The 17,847-nt window shown below is 39.5% G+C and overlaps 1 protein-coding gene across 5 annotated transcripts in view; it reads right to left on the bottom strand.

Annotated features, from left to right (window-relative positions):
* Positions 1–2,776: 2,776 nt before the first annotated feature.
* CTPS2 (CTP synthase 2) overlaps positions 2,777–17,847 on the bottom strand; it is an 80,479-nt gene continuing 65,408 nt past the window's right edge. For 2 of the 5 annotated variants that reach the window (XM_060770023.2, XM_060770027.2), the window contains 5 exons: positions 15,242–15,297; positions 12,880–12,976; positions 7,983–8,127; positions 5,526–5,635; positions 2,777–3,205 (listed from right to left, as the gene is read on the bottom strand). In XM_060770023.2, coding sequence (XP_060626006.2) covers positions 5,566–5,635; positions 7,983–8,127; positions 12,880–12,976; positions 15,242–15,297 — 368 coding nt within the window. In that variant the 3' untranslated portion in view covers positions 2,777–3,205; positions 5,526–5,565. The other 3 variants (XM_060770024.2, XM_067466792.1, XM_067466791.1) reach the window with 3 other exon arrangements.

Raw genomic sequence — 17,847 nt, 5'->3', positions numbered from 1 at the left:
ATCCCACAAAGTTGGACAAGCTGATGCCTCAATCACCTCCTCTGGAACTGCAATGAAATTGGAGTCCAGCTCAAGACGTATCTGAGCAACTTTGTCTGCAAAATGGTGTGCGAACTCGCAACACCGAGTTGTTGGGTTATCGAAGGTCTCCTCCACCAGTGGTGCGTGAAGGAGTTCCCCGACAACCCGGAACAACTCCAGCGATCTATTTGCTGCAGACGCTATACGGGTAGTCGTGAAAGATTCCCTGGCTACCTGTATAGCCACGGAATACGCCTTAAGAGAGGCTTTAGCCCGTGCTTGATCAGACACATCTCGAGATTTCCTCCATTTCCGCTCTAGCCCCCTTCTCGTGTGCTTCATCACGGCCAACTCCCTGGAGAACCAGGGAGATGGCCTGTCCCGACACAATGAGATGGGGCGTTCGGGAGCGATCGTATCTATCGCCCTGGACATCTCCCTATTATAGAGATCAACCAAGGCGTCGACAGGATCACCAGACTCCATGGCAGGAAAAACCCCAAGATTCCTGAGGAATCCATCTAGATCCATCAGTCTCCTGGGGCGGACCATCTTAATTTGTCCTCCACCCCTGTGGAGGTTAAGGGTCACAGAAAGTCTAAAACTGATCAGATTGTGATCAGACCATGACAAGGGAAGGATGTTTTGTTCTTCCACTCTGATCATTTCACTGTCCGCCACGAAAACTAGGTCGAGTGTATGTCCTGCCTGATGGGTGGGTCCAGATATAACTTGCGAAAACCCCATGGTCATCATGGCGGCCATGAAGTCCTGAGCTGCTCCAGACAAAGAGGTCTCAGCATAGATGTTAAAGTCTCCCAACACGACTAGGCGCTGGGAGGCCAAGGCCGAATTGGAGACCACTTCTGCTAGCTCAGGCAGGGAAACTGCTGGGTTGCGGGGTGGGCGGTACACTAACAGAAGCCCCAAGCCGTCACGGTTTCCCACCTTCAGGTGAACACACTCGAACCCAGGTGATTGCGGAACAGAGCATCTGACCACGGCGATGGATTGCCGATAGACTACTGCGACCCCGCCTCCCCGCCCTGGCCTGCTGATGCACTCCAAAACCTGGTGGGCACAGCTGAGTGAGATTTACTCCCCCCAGCTCGTACAGCCAGGTCTCGGTGATGCAAGCCAGATCCGCCCTCTCATCCAGGATCAGGTCCTGAATGGCAGCGGTCTTTCCATTGACGGACCTGGCATTGGTCAGCACAACCTTAAGGCCAAGGGGTCTGACATGGAGCCTACCACTTCCTACCTTTTCCAGGGTCGCAAAAACTCTGTTGCGCTTCTCCCTGGGATGTTGGTGACCAGCAAATCTCCTCCCCCACACAACCTGGATGATGCCCCCCTCCTCCGAGACTCTCCCCCCCCCCACGTGGTTGGAATCTGTGGCTAATCAACTTTCTGAGGAAGTAAGACTGGCGTATAGTTTCCCCTGGATCTCATGTGGGGACACTTCCGATGTCAAGCTGGAAAGAGAGGTATCAAGGGAACTGAGTGGGCTGAAAAGGGGGAGTGTTCTTGGGCGGGAAAGTGTGGCCGATTGTATGGGGACAACAAATTATTATTATTATTATTATTATTATTATTATTATTATTACTATTATGAAGTGTCTCCCTTGTTGGGCATCAAAAACATACCATGCTTTCATATAACATACTATACATGATAACTCAGTGAGAATTTTCTGTGCTCAAGGATGGAAAAAACCCTCTCATCCCAACACAAGAAGATTGGCTGACGAAGATCTGCAAACTAGCTGAGATGGGCAACCTGATAATACTGATCAAGAAGAAATCTTCGACCAATTTTAAGAAAGACTGGGACTTGCTTACCACTTTTTCACAGCAAATATGGGGGCAAATTTTGATTATAAATGAGAAGATTCTTATTAAAAGTAGAAGTGTGGTTATGTAGTATAATCTAAAGGGATAATACTATACAGAATAATAAAGAGTAATAAGCAATAAAAAGCAGCAGACAATGTGTGTGAGGGTTGCAGAATAGCTTCTGTAGTTGTGTGTTTAATAAGTGTCAATTACTGCAGGTTTGAGCAAGGTTAGTGTGTTTGTTACAGAATAGATCTAGTTTTGTAAGATGTAGTTGTTATATGTTATATAGTATGGAAATTTACTTCTAAATAAAAATTAGAATTAAGAAATATTTATTGCCACTCTTTTTACCTTATATAGTAGATTACCTATCACACATATGAAGATATTTACTTGCAAGCCACTTTGAGTCCTCTCTGGGGTGAGAAGGGCAGGATACAAATAGAGTAAATAAATAAATAAATTTATGGCAACAGTGAGTTCTTTGATTACCATTCTCCTAGAAATGACAGCAGATGTTTTCCATGTTCCAATCAGCAGGTGAAAAAACAGGGACACATTTTTTTAATCTGAAAATATTTTAATCACATTTGCTAGCCCAGTATAAATGTGATATGATAAAAATACATGTGCTTTAATACATTTAAAAATCCAATTTAAAATTAAATTGTTTCAAAAAAATCTGACCCATATGAGATGACAATAATTAATATTTGGTAACAAGCATTCAGTGAGTCAAGTATACTATTAATTTCCATAACCACCAAGGCATATAATACAACAATTTTTTCAGAGCATATACAGAGAATCAAACCGCCTCCCAACCTCTTGTTTTTTTTACTTATATATGATCTACTGACCTGAACACTAAAAACTAGAGATTTTCTTATCCAGTCTGTAAAAGAATCAAAGCATATATTTACAAATATTTTATTTAGAGGAGGAGAATCATTAAAAAAAAAAGCAACTCAGCTACAGGATAACTTCTGCAGATTTTTTTTCACATGGTTATCTCTTAATATAGCAAATTAAAATATACAACTTCTTCTGCAATAAGCATTTTATTTGTTCATCAAGTTTTGTCACTCCTTTCCAAAGAGATATCCAAAGAAGCAGCCCACAAGAGACTGTCTGTAATGAGATGATAATAATAAGGATATCAGAGACACTGAAAAAAATAATGCAATACTGCACTACTAAACAGTACAATTTGTCATTTTTGAAACTTGGAAGGGTGTGTCTGTGTCACGGACAGAAAAGATCTCTGGACCCTCCGATGCGGTCTGTCCCTGTATTGCACCAAAGACTGTCCTAAGTTTATACAAATGAGGTTAAAGGTAGAATCCTAGGAAACAAAAGCCAGAAGTTAGGTTTTAAAATCCATGTCCAGAACATTTCTGTCAATTCTGCAATATAGAAACAATCAAATACTTTAATTTAAATCGATGACAAAAAGCTATATTATCAGCAGTGAGAATACTTTAACTCTTGCTGGGAGGGCTAAATGCAACCTATAATAGGTCTATACCAGTGATTCTCAACCTGTGTGTCCCCAGATGTTTTGGCCTTCAACTCCCAGAAATCCTAACAGCTGGTAAACTGGCTGGGATCTCTTGGAGTTGTAGGCCAAAACATTTGGGGACCCACCCGTTGAGATCCAGTGGCCTATACCTATTTGGCCATGATAGGTACACAATAAATATTCATTTTCTCTTATATTTCTATACTTTATCAAATTAAATATATAACCGTCAAAGTATGTATGTATGTAAGTATGTTGGTTGGTACCCCAAATGCTCCTACATGGCTTGATGAATATGGACCATATTTAGCACAAATACTCTACATTAATCAACTTAAAATAATTGACGGGTTTGAAAGAAAAGGAACAAAGCTGATTGGCTGTGGCTTGGCTCTCTGTCATGTGATGGGGAGATAAATAAAGTGAAAATGCAGTAAGGGGAAGGAAGGAAAAAAGGAGGAAGGAAGGAAAGAAGAAAAGAAAGAAGAGAAAGGAAAGAGGGAAAGGTAAGAGAAAGAGGAAGGAAGGAAGGAAGGAAGGAAGGAAGGAAGGAAGGAAGGAAGGAAGGAAGGAAGAGAAAGGAAGGCAGACAAAAGGGGGGCGGGAGAGAAAAAAGGAGGAAAGGAAAGAAAACCAAGAAACCAACCAACCAACAAAAATACATGCATACATATTTAAATGCTAAAGGTGCTTTGAGACAAAAGGTTTGAAGCAGAAAATTAGGGGAAACAGATGAGGATTGTGATTTTAAGATCTATTTATAAAGACCAATTTTCACATAATCAAGTGCAGTCTGAATGTACGAAGGCATAATTTTTGGAAAACAGGTCAACAAGGAAATCCTTAACTTAGAATGACCAGGGGTTTATGCATACACAGGGAGAATATCAGCCACTTTTAAAAGTTTCCTCTAATTAATGGGCTAGATACAGATCTGACAAAGATTTGTTTTGTGCATCAAGAAAGCAAGCATTGATTGCTAGTTTCACATTCAAAGGAGGACGAGGAAAGGGGAGTGGAGTCCGAAACACCCTTTCCTTCATCGCTTTGTAACTTGGATGTTTTCAGAGAGGCTTTAGGTGTATGGCACATTAAGCTTTTGGTGTATGGCACATTGGGGTATGCTCAATAGAAGAAATGCTAATCACAGCATTAGATTTTTTAAACGTTAATTGTGCACCAACAATATAGCCATCTGGTAAATATCATACCTTGATCTCTGCACCATGTGTTTGAATGTATGATTTTATTGGTGTTTTTGTTGCATGTATTTTGTTGTATGTATTTTATGTTGATGTGTTTTGACTATGTTGTACCCTGCCTTAAGCCATTAGGAAAGGTGGAGAACAAATAAATATTTTTGTTGTTATTGGAAAACAAAGCCTTCTTCAATTAACAGTGAGCTTCCTCAGTCCATGCTAGCGCTTCATATTATTTAGTATCCTGAAAACTCAGATAATACATATAGAGGTGGCTTAACTTTGCAGGCAGTCGGTCTCAACATGCAGAAGAGGAATGTGGAGTCATGCCACCCCTGCTCTCTTTCCTCCTACGTGGAAACTACATACAGTGTAAATTCACAGATAAAAAAGGGGGCAAGAATCTGATTTAACAGTGTCTTGCAGACGTTATGACAAAAAGACACCCTTAATCTCATCACAATTAGGAATTGACATTAATTTGATTCGCACTGTTGATGCTTGATGATGTTGATGATGTAGTTGTGTGCCTTCAAGATGTTTCCTATTTATGGCATTACTTAGGTGTACCTTGTGTGCCTTCAAGATGTTTCCCATTTATGGCATCCCTTAGGTGTACTTGCCACAGAGGGTGTTTGCCTTTGCCTTCCTGAGGCCCCACTGACACTATCATTATCGTGCAGATTGAACTGCATTATATGGTCATATAATCCAGTTCAATGCAGTTACACTGACTATGATAATGGCAATGTCTGTCAATGGGGCTTGAGACAGGGTTTCCATGGCTGAGCAGGAATTCAAAACTTGGACTTCAGAGTGATAGTTCAACACTCAAATCACTACCGGCTCCCAAAATGAAAAGTTGTGTGTGTGTGTTTGTTGCTTCTCAGAAACTGTTTTTTGCTTTGAGAAAAATCTCTCACTGAAGTTGTGATCCAGTTTACCTGTCTAGTCTGTGTTCCCCTTTTTTCTTCTGAAGAATATTTATCTTGCCTCTGATTCTGGAAGATCTTTTTCTGGAAAACTGTCATCACTGAGGTCGCTGTAGCTGTCACTTAACAGAAATGGGGCAAAAAACAAAGTTCAATTTTTCACCTCGGGTTTCTCAGCAAAGTTCCAACTTATGCTGTTCTTAATCTGGTAACTGCAACATCCAGTTCTATGTGGCACATAAACACAACTCTCATGCACTGTCCTCTTGTTCTTGTATATGTGCAAGATGTATGATCTCATGTTGCATGGTTTTGCTTTTTTACTAAATTAGAATAGATATGAGTTCACTATGTAGGAACAGATGATGAAATAATGAATAGGAAGAATTTGTTTAAAAAAAAACAGAAAAAAAGGCTAAAAAGACAATGTAGAATCTTTTATAATTGTATCTAATCTCAGGAACTGCCTCCCTATTGGTTCAAAACCTTATTTATTGTGGTCAATATGTGGTTTTTAAAATCAAAATCATTGTTATACTTACTTCTTTCTGAATATATCCAAGGAAGCACAGGATAAAACTTGACATTATTAAACTGTTTTGATTACTGAACTAACCCTACCTACAAATATTATAACAACACCATAACGTTATTACAATCATTATTAGGTACAGGATAAAAAAGAAATGTTTGACACTGTCTCATTATTTTATAGCATACAAGAACCCTCTCTCACACTGTCAAGTGCTACATAAATGATCTTGGTTCCCAACCTTTTTTTGACCAGGGACCACTTGTTGAGGGACCACTTGAACAGGGACCACTTTGACCAGGGACCGCTCTCCAATATTAGTACCAAAAGGGTTACATATCAGTTTTTGGTAAACTTAAGATTCGGTTTGGTTATTTGGAGTGCTGATTCAGAAAGCTGCATTGGAAAAATCACAACAGCTCTAGTTTCTAATACAGAACATATGCCATCCAGCAGTCACCATCTGCTCGCCCACAGAAAACCATGTGTAACCATGTAGTAAAGGTGAGGCCGCGGACCATATTTTAGTTCTTGCGGACGACAGGTTGGGAACCACTGATCTATATACAGATGAATGCTGGATTGTATGGTATACTTTGTAGCATTTATTGGTTATGTGTATAATCAACCTGTAAATAAAATTGTTTTCCTCTTTCTGAAGTTTTACTTCAAATGCTTCAGGATAAGTTATGTGTGTTCATTGTTTGAGATCTGAATTCACTCCAGAGGTCTGTGTGCTGTTTTATTATTGACATATGGTAAATCTATGACCTATTGGAACAGTTCCTAGAAGAGTCTTTAGCCTGCATCAAAATGTTATCATCTGAAATGATCTGTTTGTCTCTCTGTGAAACAGACACAAGCAGATTTCATCCTCTTAATACAATTTCTCAAAGGCTTGCTTTAGGGAGTGGTCAGTTTCTTCTCTCCTATACTATATGAGTAAAATAACTTTTACTGATTCAATGAAACCATTTAGGCAGAATCATTACTTCTTATAAAACTTGGGTAAATGTGAACAAATATCTGATGAGACCTCATCACTATTATTTATTTATTTCAGACAATCATGATATAATTAATTACATGAGATTGAAAGAGTTCTTAACTTACAAATTGTTTATCTCATAACCTTTTCAATTTCAACATAATCTAGTGTTATTACCCTTTGTGGTGGTGGTAGTAGTAGTAGTAATAATAATGTAATTGCTATACAGGCAATCACTGAGTTACAAACATCAGACTTACAAACAACTCCTAGTTAAGAACAGGGTTGAGACAATAGGAAGTGAGAGAAATCTACCCACAGGAAGGGAAATTCACCCCTGGAAGAGTTAACATGGGAAAAAGGTGTCTCCACTGAAGCTTTCTCACCAAACCTTGTTTCCTTACATTTAAAAATGCACCTGTTCTGACTTACAAACAAATTCAACTTAATAACAAACCTAAATAACCTATCTTGTTCATAACTTAGGGACTACCTGTGTCTATGTCCTCAATATGAAAGGCTGTGTGGATCCAGAATCCATGGTCACTTAGGGATCCACCAACAAGACTCTACCTCTGGGAGACAATCATACTTAGCCATGAGAGATTGCCTATGGTGTGTGTGTGTCAGGAGTGACTTGAGAAGCTGCAAGTCCCTTCTGGTGTGTGAGAACTGGCCGTCTATAAGGACGTTGGCCAGGGGATGCCCGGATGTTTTTGATGTTTTACCATCCTTGTGGGAGGCTTCTCTCATGTCCCTACATGGGGAGCCAGAGCTGATAGAGGGAGCTCATCCATACTCTCCTTAGATTCGCACCTGGGACCTATCAGTCTTCAGTCCTGCTGCATACAAGGGTTTAATGCTGCATTGCCCATGATGATAATTAGAAATACTTCCAAAGCGACTTCTTCTTTCTAGAGTTTTATAAGAATAACAAAAGAATTGTTACCTAGGAGACAATTTACATCCACGTTGCAAGTATGCACTGAGTGAACCTGTTGCTGCAAGCAAGAGACCCAGATAAGGAGGTGAGGGCTTCATGGGTCTTGAGGAAAATTCTGGATGGAACTGGACACCAATGAAATATGGATGATCTGAAGACAAATCACAGAGCAAAATGAACAATCTAATTTCTTTATTCTAAAAATACACTTTAAACAACATTACAGGCAAGCTTTCAACACATAATGGTATCTTGGGATATTATTACAAATTATTTCATTAGTGATTAATGTATTTTTGATAATCTAATCAGGAATGAAAACTTAAAAGTGTTCAAGGAGTGTTGTGCTCATTTTTCTTGTTGTATATTCTTGTAAGCACTTTTTAAAAGACAAGTCAATGCAACTGGGATCTGCAACTAAATTCCTGAGCTCATTGCTCCACTTTTGTACATGCTTTTCAGATATGCCCTCACTGAAAATATGCCATTCCATTCCCACTACCAATAGATTATCTGATTTCTTCCAATGTTATCATGTTGTGGCCAGTGAACATGCTCATTCTTCAATGCCCTAATTGGGGGGTACTCCTTTTCTTTCTGTTTTTTTTAAACTTCAGTAAACCTTAGAGCTGTAAATGTTGTGACTTAGGTAACAGAGATTGTCTTACACAGCAATTAAAGTGTTAACAGCAGTCTTTAATGAGTCTCTATCTGAAAAGAGCACTTAACAGCAGTGCAATTAGCAAAACAAAAGAGCCTTCAGGCAGGTAAACAAAGAAGTTATAAGCAGGATCTTCCAGGACTTGAGCTCAGCAAAAAGGAAAGCAGAAGTAAACAAGAGCATGTGGCAAACACAAAATCAAAACGGCTTCTTAATCAAGCAGAGTCCAGAGCAATAACAAAGTCCGATAAACAGTTGCGTAGTCCAAAGACGATTCCAAGGTCAGGGGCAGGACGAAGTCACTCACGTAGAACGGTTCCGAAGTCAAGATACACAAGGCAGGAAAGCTGGATACCAGGGACCCAAACAGAGGTTAGGCAGCACAAAGCACATAAGCAACACTTTGTCTTCTGCAAAATTACACCTCCCAGCGTGCTCAATTTATTCACAGTCACCATCACTTGATTGACCTTCATTACTAGCATCTGAATCATTTCCCTCAGCTGCTGCCTCATTGCCACGCCAACGCTGCCATCGTTGATCCAATTCCTGATCCTGCCAAGATGAACCTTCCTTCCAGGTATCTTGGAACCCTTCGAACTCATCACTGGACGTAGCTTGGGTGCATATGTCCCTAATGTTCTTAACAAGAGTCCAATCCAGTTCCTCCTCCATTTCATCCTCACTGGCTTCCAATTCCCCTGAACTGGAATTGTCAGCTGTATCTTTAAGTCTCTTACTCAGGGTATCGTTATCACTGTCAGACTCACTGGCAACCCGCTTTACTCCCCGGTAATCTGACTCTACTAGGTCCTCAGGGCCGAACCCTGCAAAGTCCTCCGAATCGCTCGGGGCCAAAATGATATCACGAATGCGCTTCAGCTGACGCTGATCCAGGTCTGATTCAGCATCACTCCTCCTTCTCCTGCAACTGGTAGTAGATCCACTGCCGTGACGCTGAGCCTCAACAGTAAAGAAATTGGGAAATACTGCAAAAGGAGAGCTTCTCAAAAATCTGAAAAATTATTGATCTAAACCAACAGAATATGTGGCCAAGTTTAACAACTTAATTCACTTAGACCCCCTAACTCAAGATCAAAGCTATGATCCTTTGGAGTGAGATGAGATGACCCATTGGGGGGAGAGGGGATGATAATACTGGGGAAAGTGGAAGGCAATGTTGGAGTTCAGCAGCAGGTTGCTGGGGAATCCTCAGAGGATGAGGGGGATGATGGTTTTCTCACTGAGTCTGTGTGTGATAAGGCTGAAACATAGGCTGAATTGCAGGTCTTAGATCAGAAAGAAGGGCCAGCAGTTGCAGAAGAAACAGCATGCTTGGGATTGCAGTTCTCTTGGGAACTGGCCTTCAACAGATGAGGAGTTTATCCACGATATCAGATTAGGCCTCCACATAGATAGATGATCAGAAAGACTCCCGTGAAAAGTCCTTGAAACTCCATGAGAAGTCTTTCAAACCCAGGTGTCAGAGAGATGACCTCCTGGCTTCTTGCTAGGGCCTGAGCTTAAATTAAGTGGGTTTTTTTGTTTTGTTTTTTGTAGAGTCGCTAGATCAGACAATGTTGCCATATAATAAAGTTCCAGGATGAGCTCTCATGCTCTTGAATCTTGTCTCCTGTGCTTGCCTATGTTCCTGTAAGAGTTTTGCCTTGAAAAATTTACTGTTTTCATGCTTATGCCTATGATCTTGATTTCCTGGATTCCATGTGCCTTGCCTTTATGGATTATTGAACGTATATATGGACTACTGCTATTTTATGGTACCTTTTCTATTGCTTTTGGGGAATTGCCTTTTTTCCCTCTTTTGTACATACTTTTCTAAATAAACTGTTGTAGTTAGATACTATTGGACTCTGGTGTGGTGCTGGGTGAAAAAGGTTAACAGCAAGGCTAGAGTGCAACAGGTAGTAGGAGAAAACAAGGAAAACTACAGCAGACGGATTGATTCAGCTGATGAAGCCATAGTCCAGATTTGCAAAACCCAAGAAAGGCTGTTAATAATGGGGGCTCGGGAGGTCTCACATTATAGGGTTGCCATAACTTTAATATGACTTGACAGCAAATAACAACAACAAACTTGATGGTAGTATGTCTAGCTTAATCATGTACCTGCAAATAACAACAGCAACGGCAGCAAATGACAACAACAACAACAGGCTCATGTATCATTTTGTATGAATGCCTTCTTTCCTGTTAGTGCATTTGATATTCTTTCATATAACTTTGATTTTTCAATTTCAGGAAACAAATCCTTTTGTTATGGAAATATGAGTCTTTGTATTATTTTTCTCTTGCCATTCACAACAAAAAAGAAATATCCCATGTTCTCCTTATTGTAATACTTTCCCCTCAGCTGACTCTTCTTGATTGTGAGGCAAGCAGAGATAATTATTCTGGGCAAAGCTTCAATTCCTTCCTTGCAATCAGCTACTTTCCCTTGCAATGCCTCTCAGATGAGAAACACTTGTCATAGAGAAAATGTGTTTCAGTCTCTGAAATTAAACATCTCTCCTGAAGCATATCTCAGCCCCTTATCAGTGACATGGATTCTCACATCTGCTCATTTGCCTGGCTCATTTGTGATAAGGCAGATGTATTCCATGGCTTGGTTGATTTGATTTTCCTTACTAATGAAGCATCTTGCCACCTAAAATGGATTCTAGAAAATCATTACAGATTTTATTGTTTTTCTTATTTCTTTCAGAGGAACATGCTATTTAAACCATGCCATATTCGTTATACTTCATGCATAAATATTTTCAAGCAAGACATGAATTGTGGTTTGAGTATCAGCGTACACACAAGGAGTAATCTAATCCAAATTATTAAATTATTAAATACATACCAAGTTTGAAATAACTCCAAAAAGGGAAACTACATTTCATGTAAAGCAACATGACTTTATAGAAATAATAACTTTTATTATATATAGCTATCCAATGGTGCTTCAGGTTTTCATAACATGTTTACATTTTAATGCACTTTGAACTTTTGCTTTTAAATCTCTGTAGTAATTCTCTATAATTATTCTAGTTTTAATATCTATTTAACATAATCACAAAAAAATATGTACAACCTTACATTTAAGGAAATTGCAGGGATGAATACAATGGTACACTTTATCAATATTTTAAATTCAAATGAATGTGTACATTTAGCTTTTATAAACAGCAGCTCACTAGAAGTATAAATAAATATAACTAAACTGTATGAAGATTTGTTACCTATTTGTTTGGAAAATTAAGTTATAAATATTTCAAAAAAATATATTTAAAATGCAATAGCTTTTCGGTTTTCTTTCCCTCTTGTTAACCTTAACATATATCTGCAAAACCAGTTAAGAATGAGTGATAGTAAATTCAGCATCTACAAAAATTTAGTATCTGATGAGGGTACTGAAATACCTGACAAACCTATGTTAAACAAAAATAATTTATGATTTCTTCAGCTTCATCAACAACTAATACGATTACAAAATGAAAATTTCAACAGCACTTCCTTCCAGTTCTTTTTTCCTTACGGAACAATGTATCACAGGATAGCATCACCCAAGCTGACCTGTCTGGATAATAGCTCATCTGTATACAGGCAGTCCCCAAGTTACAAACATCCAACTTACAAACAACTCACAGTTAAGAATGGGAGTGAGACAGCAGGAAGTGAGAGAATTCTACCCCTAGGAAGGGAAATTTCCTCTTGAAAGAGTTCTCATGAGAAAGGGGTGTCTCCACTGAAGCTTTAGCACCAATCCTTGTTCCAACACCAAGACAAATGTTTCAAAATCCAATTCTCATAGGGAGAGAAAGTGAGGTGAAATCTTCTGAACAGGGGCACAAACTGTCAAACAAACACCACAAAGGTATTAACCCTTCCCAATGCTATCCAAAGCTGTGTGTGTGTATATGTGTGTGTATCTGAAGTTTGAAAATACACCTGTTCCAACTTACAAAGAAATTCAACTTAAAAACAATCCTACAGAACCTAGTTTGTTCATAACTTGGGGACTGACTGTACTTTCTTCCTACTGAAAGATTAAACTTTCTGTGATCAAAACCTGAGTAATTACAGTTCTAACCAGTATCTCATTGTGAATGTCTCATTTCTGCTGTAGCTGGTCAGTTCCTTTTTTAACACAAGGCTGAATGATTAATAAGATGTAAACATGCTTCTGTGAAATAAACACTTCATCATCCATTAGATGTCGTCACAAGCTGACGTGCTTACCATCCAGTTCAATGATCTCCATTCGCTTTCCTTCAGTGTCATGGCCAACAAATGTCAAGCCTTTCTCTTCAAAGAAGAGAATCAACTCCGGATTTACCTTGAAAAGGGAAAAAAACAAAGAAAATAAAGCAAATGCCTAGTCTTTCTCTTCAAAGAAGTGAATCAACCCTGGATTTATGATGAAAAGGGAAAAATAACAACAAAGAAAACAAAACAGTTTGCTTCAAAAATATCTGGGTATCTTAACACTGGTGGAAATGTACACTCAAATGTAAACCTGTGTTGGCATTGCAGTGTTCATTACCTGTGGCTAGTTACTGCATACCCTAATACCTTCAAAGGGGACATCAAGGGCTGTACCCCAGAAAATGTTATACTGTTTTCTTTTCTTTTTTCATCTCAGAAACCTTAGCAACAATGTCTTGATCCTCTCCTATCCTATTTTTCCATGGTTTGTCAATCCTTTCCTGTCCCACTGCACCTGAGCCCTCTAGTTCTCTTCTCTAGCTAAACTGCACCCATCTCTTCCTGGGTTATTAGGGTATAGGGTTACAGCCTGTGTTGGATGGGGTCGCACTCCCCCTGAAGACGCAGGTTCGCAGCTTGGGTGATCCTGGATTCATCGCTGAGCCTGGAACCCCAGGTTTCGGTGGTGACCAGGGGAGCATTTGCACAGTTAAAGCTTGTGCGCCAGCTGCGCCCGTACCTTGGGAAGTCTTACTTGGCCATGGTAGTCCACGCTCTGGTTATATCCCCTTTAGACTACTGCAACGCTCTCTACGTGGGCTTGCCTTTGAAGACGGCCCGGAAGCTCCAACTAGTCCAACGCTCGGCAGCCATGATATTAACAGGAGCGAAGCGCAGGGAGCATACAACTCCTCTGCTGCATCAGCTCCACTGGCTGCCGATTTGCTACCGGGCTCAATTCAAAGTGCTGGCGTTGGCCTATAAAGCCCTAAACGGTTCTGGCCCAAGCTACCTATCCGAACGTATCTCTGTCTATGAACCCACCAGGACTCTAAGATCTTCTGGGGAGGCCCTGCTCTCGATCCCGCCTGCGTCTCAAGCACGGCTGGCGGGGACGAGGGACAGGGCCTTCTCTGTGATGGCCCCTCGGCTGTGGAACGCCCTTCCCTTGGACATCAGATCAGCCCCTTCGTTAATGGTATTTCGAAGGAAACTAAAAACCTGGCTGTTTGAACAGGTGTTTGGATAAACTGTGCATTTGTACATGATGAATATAGGATACGGAATTTGGACAACGAATTGGATCATGATTCTAGTTACGAGACCTTAATGTGTTGATATTGATGTATTATTACCCTGTATATTATGTTGTTTAATGGTTTTTTAAATTTTTTATGCCTGTTGGGTTGACTTTTTTGCCCTTGTTGTGAACCACGTTGAGTCGCCTACGGGCTGAGAAACTGCGGTATACAAGCAAAGTAAATAAATAAAATAATTAATCTCCTAAAAGGGACCTAAGTGTTTGGATGCCCCAACTTTTGACCTCAGGAATCTCCTGTTTACCTGCCCTTTTTAGAGCCTCAGAAATCTAAGCAGTAGTATCTTAGCTTTCTCCTATTTGCCCATGTTTTTTCTCTCTGTTGTAGGAATCTTAACAACATAGAGACAACTTCTGTTTTTCCAGCCCTTAAATCAAAAGTGAGCCTGCTGCTGAACAGGAAATAATATAGCATTTTTCAAAGAAAGCTACTATAAAAGGAAGCATTATCTTAGCAACCAAAGTATACATTGTGGTTATACTGTTATTAGGCTAAACAACATTAAGCACAACATGTATCACATTAGCTTTTGAAGCCCACTGGTTTCATCATTAGGCAAATATGGTAAACAATCACGGCCGGGAGGAAAATTGACAATGCTAAAGTCAGAGAACTGCATCTTCTTTGAGGTTTTACTTCAGGTGATTTTATGGAAGGGTTGGTAAAAGGAAACATTAGCCTAAATATTCCAGAGGGACCAATTTACGGCTGCCAAGCGAGACTGTTTTTTCCTTGCATTTCATTTACTGCCTTGTGACTATTCAGGGGTTTGGCCTAACCTTTCATCCGCATTGACCTTCCTCCAAGATAGCCTTAAACAAATGCCTCAGACAAGATGGATATCCGTGACTGTTAACACTGCCACTTTTTGTCCTTTGTATGATTTTTACCACTTTTAAATTATGAAGACAACAAAGGGCTTGAAAGGTTAGGGTGATGACATTCATGCCTTTTGCCTGGTCTGATAAAGATATAACTACAATGTTGCTTCATATTCAGATATAACCACAATGCACACATTTGAGATTTTGTTTTATTGTCAAACCACTCCCTGCCACCTGTTAGCTGTCACTTGCCTCATAGCGATGTCTGTGCCGTTCTTCTATAAAACTCTGATCACCATAGAGTTTTCCTTTTTAAAAAAAAAACACAAAGAGTTGGAAAGAAAAGAGATACAGATGTTACAATTTTAGTAGACATTTTACTTTAACCATAGTACAGGTAAAGGTTTCCCTTGACATTAAATCTAGTCAAGTCTGACTCTGGGGAGTAGTGATCATCTCCATTTCTAAGCCAAAGAGCCGGCATTGTCTGTAGATGCCTCCAAGGTCATGTGGCCAGCATGACTGAATGGAGCACTGTTACCTTCCCGCCAAAGCACTACCTATTGATCTACTCCCATTTCCATTTTTTTGAACTGCTAGGTTGGCAGAAGCTGGATCTAACAGCGGGAGCTTACCTAACTCCCAGGATTTGAACTGCCAACCTTTCAGTCAGCAAGTTCAAAAGCTCAATGGTTTAACTCGTTGCACCACCAGGAATACCCATATTCATGAGTATTTCCCTACTAAACCTTTTAAGTAAAGGACAGAAACTTCAGCAAGAACTTTCAAAGCAAAATGTACATTAGGTAATCAAAAGGTTAATGAATAATAAGAGGCTGTTCTAGCATCAAAGAATCACAAAGCCATGCCCCTTCTTATCTTTCTGTTCCATCTAAATCAGGTTATAGTCATACAAGGCTGGACCAATGTCTGGAAGCAATAATGAGACAGACCTCAGCCAGAAAGATGAATCTGAAGTGGGAGAGGCTGGTTTGGCTAGTTCCAGGCTTGACATATTGTAATATCCTGGACTTGGATGGAGCTAGATTAATCAAATCCCAGAATCTTAGATCACCTCGGAATACACTTCTAAAACATAACCTGAAAGATGTCCATCCAACCTCTGTTTAAAGGAGGTTAGAAGCACTATTGAACCCAGCTTTGTTATAGTAACTAAAATTGACTGCACTAGCTCAAAGTGCCTAGATCCAAATACATCTTCACTAACTTAAATCTTCCTTGGACTAAAACAATCCAATGGGTTAAGCTTTAGCAATATCGTGTCTCATTACCACACTATCCTTACACATGGCTCATTTGACGATAGTTTGGAGGTTTCACTGATGCAAAATGTCATTGCTGAGTTACTGAATGGCATGTACATTATACATGTACTCTTAATTTGCATTAGGTATCTCTTTATTTCCAGACTCAATGAATTCATATTGCTTTATGTGATATTTGTTGGAACATGACTCCCAGTATGCAGCATTCATTGAAGTGTTTGGAAGCAAACATACTTAAATAATGCAAGAATTATTTGCCCTCCCCTGTTCTGAGCCACATTAAACTCAGAAAACAGAAATCCTAGTTATGCCAATTATATATTGCCAAGGATAAAAGCAGGATTTTCAGTCCTATAAAAGTTCAAAGAGAAAAAAACAACAACAACCATACTCCTATTTTAGGGCAGTTGATGTGGAAGGGGAAAGCAAGAACTTCCTTCTGTCTCACAAATTTTATTTTTTGATGCAGCATTGGTAGCATATTGCTCCTGTCAGATCCTCTAAAGACATAAGGAAAGAAGAGAAAAACTCCCTTAGTCCATATCTCTGTTCATTGGTATGGAAAAGGAAGACTTGTGCCTCAGGATTGGGAATTCAAAGACTTCAGAAGAATCGAAACATTGCCAACACTTCTTGGAAAAGCACAACTAGCACGGTAAAGACCAAATCCCTTTATTATTTGTTCTCTGTTGCTTATCCATACCATATGCTGCATTTCTGCAAGACATGCCTCTGTGCTTGCTGTTCTCTTTTACAAAACAAGCAAGGGAACACAATATTACGAAAAGTTTGGGGAGAGAAAATGAAGAATTAGAAATAATGCTGAAGAATATTTGTGGGGGGTTTGTCTCTCCATCCCCACGTTTTCTGCAAGCAAGAAAATAAGGCGTTGCTTCCTAGAAAAGCCTCAGCTCAGAATAATAAAATCACCTTTTGCTTCTCATTTTTTGGAATTAAAAATAAGACACCTCCCTGCAAAGTGGGTTTTTCAGGAAAACATAACCTCGCTGCCCTCTGCCAAAGCACCAAAGGAAACAAAGTACTCTGCCCCATCGTTCAATCACAAAGAGAAAAAGCAAAATGCAATGTCATTTTTTCATGTATTTTTTTCTTTAGTAAACAACAGTGAGATTCTGTATACCTAATGATGGTGATAATGATTTCTTCATTCATATCCTCTCAATTTCTCAAAATTGTGTTTCAAATAACATAAAATTGAAAACACAGGAAAAGGTACAAAAATATGAAGCATAAACACACACAAAAGCTACTGTTAAATGCAATTCAATAAAATTGAAAAGGTTTAAAACAAGTCTGTTAAAGAGTCAAAAGATAAAATCCCTTAAGCGTCAGTTCCTAAAATCCTGCTGCAATAATAAAAAAGAGGTCCCACTTGACAAAAGAAAGACAACAAGGAGAAAGCTAGACACACTGCCCTAGGAAAGTAGTTCCAAAGTCTTGGAGGAATCACCAAGAGTTTGAGATTCATCTGTCTATCGATACATATACATATACAAACATATTCTAAAAGTCCAAATGGAAGGAGAAATAACATCTCCCCCCTTATTTGTA

This window comes from Anolis sagrei, chromosome 3, assembly GCF_037176765.1.
Source record: "Anolis sagrei isolate rAnoSag1 chromosome 3, rAnoSag1.mat, whole genome shotgun sequence".
Classification (NCBI taxonomy): Eukaryota; Metazoa; Chordata; class Lepidosauria; order Squamata; family Dactyloidae; genus Anolis; species Anolis sagrei.
This window is presented reverse-complemented; position numbering and strand designations above follow the sequence as displayed.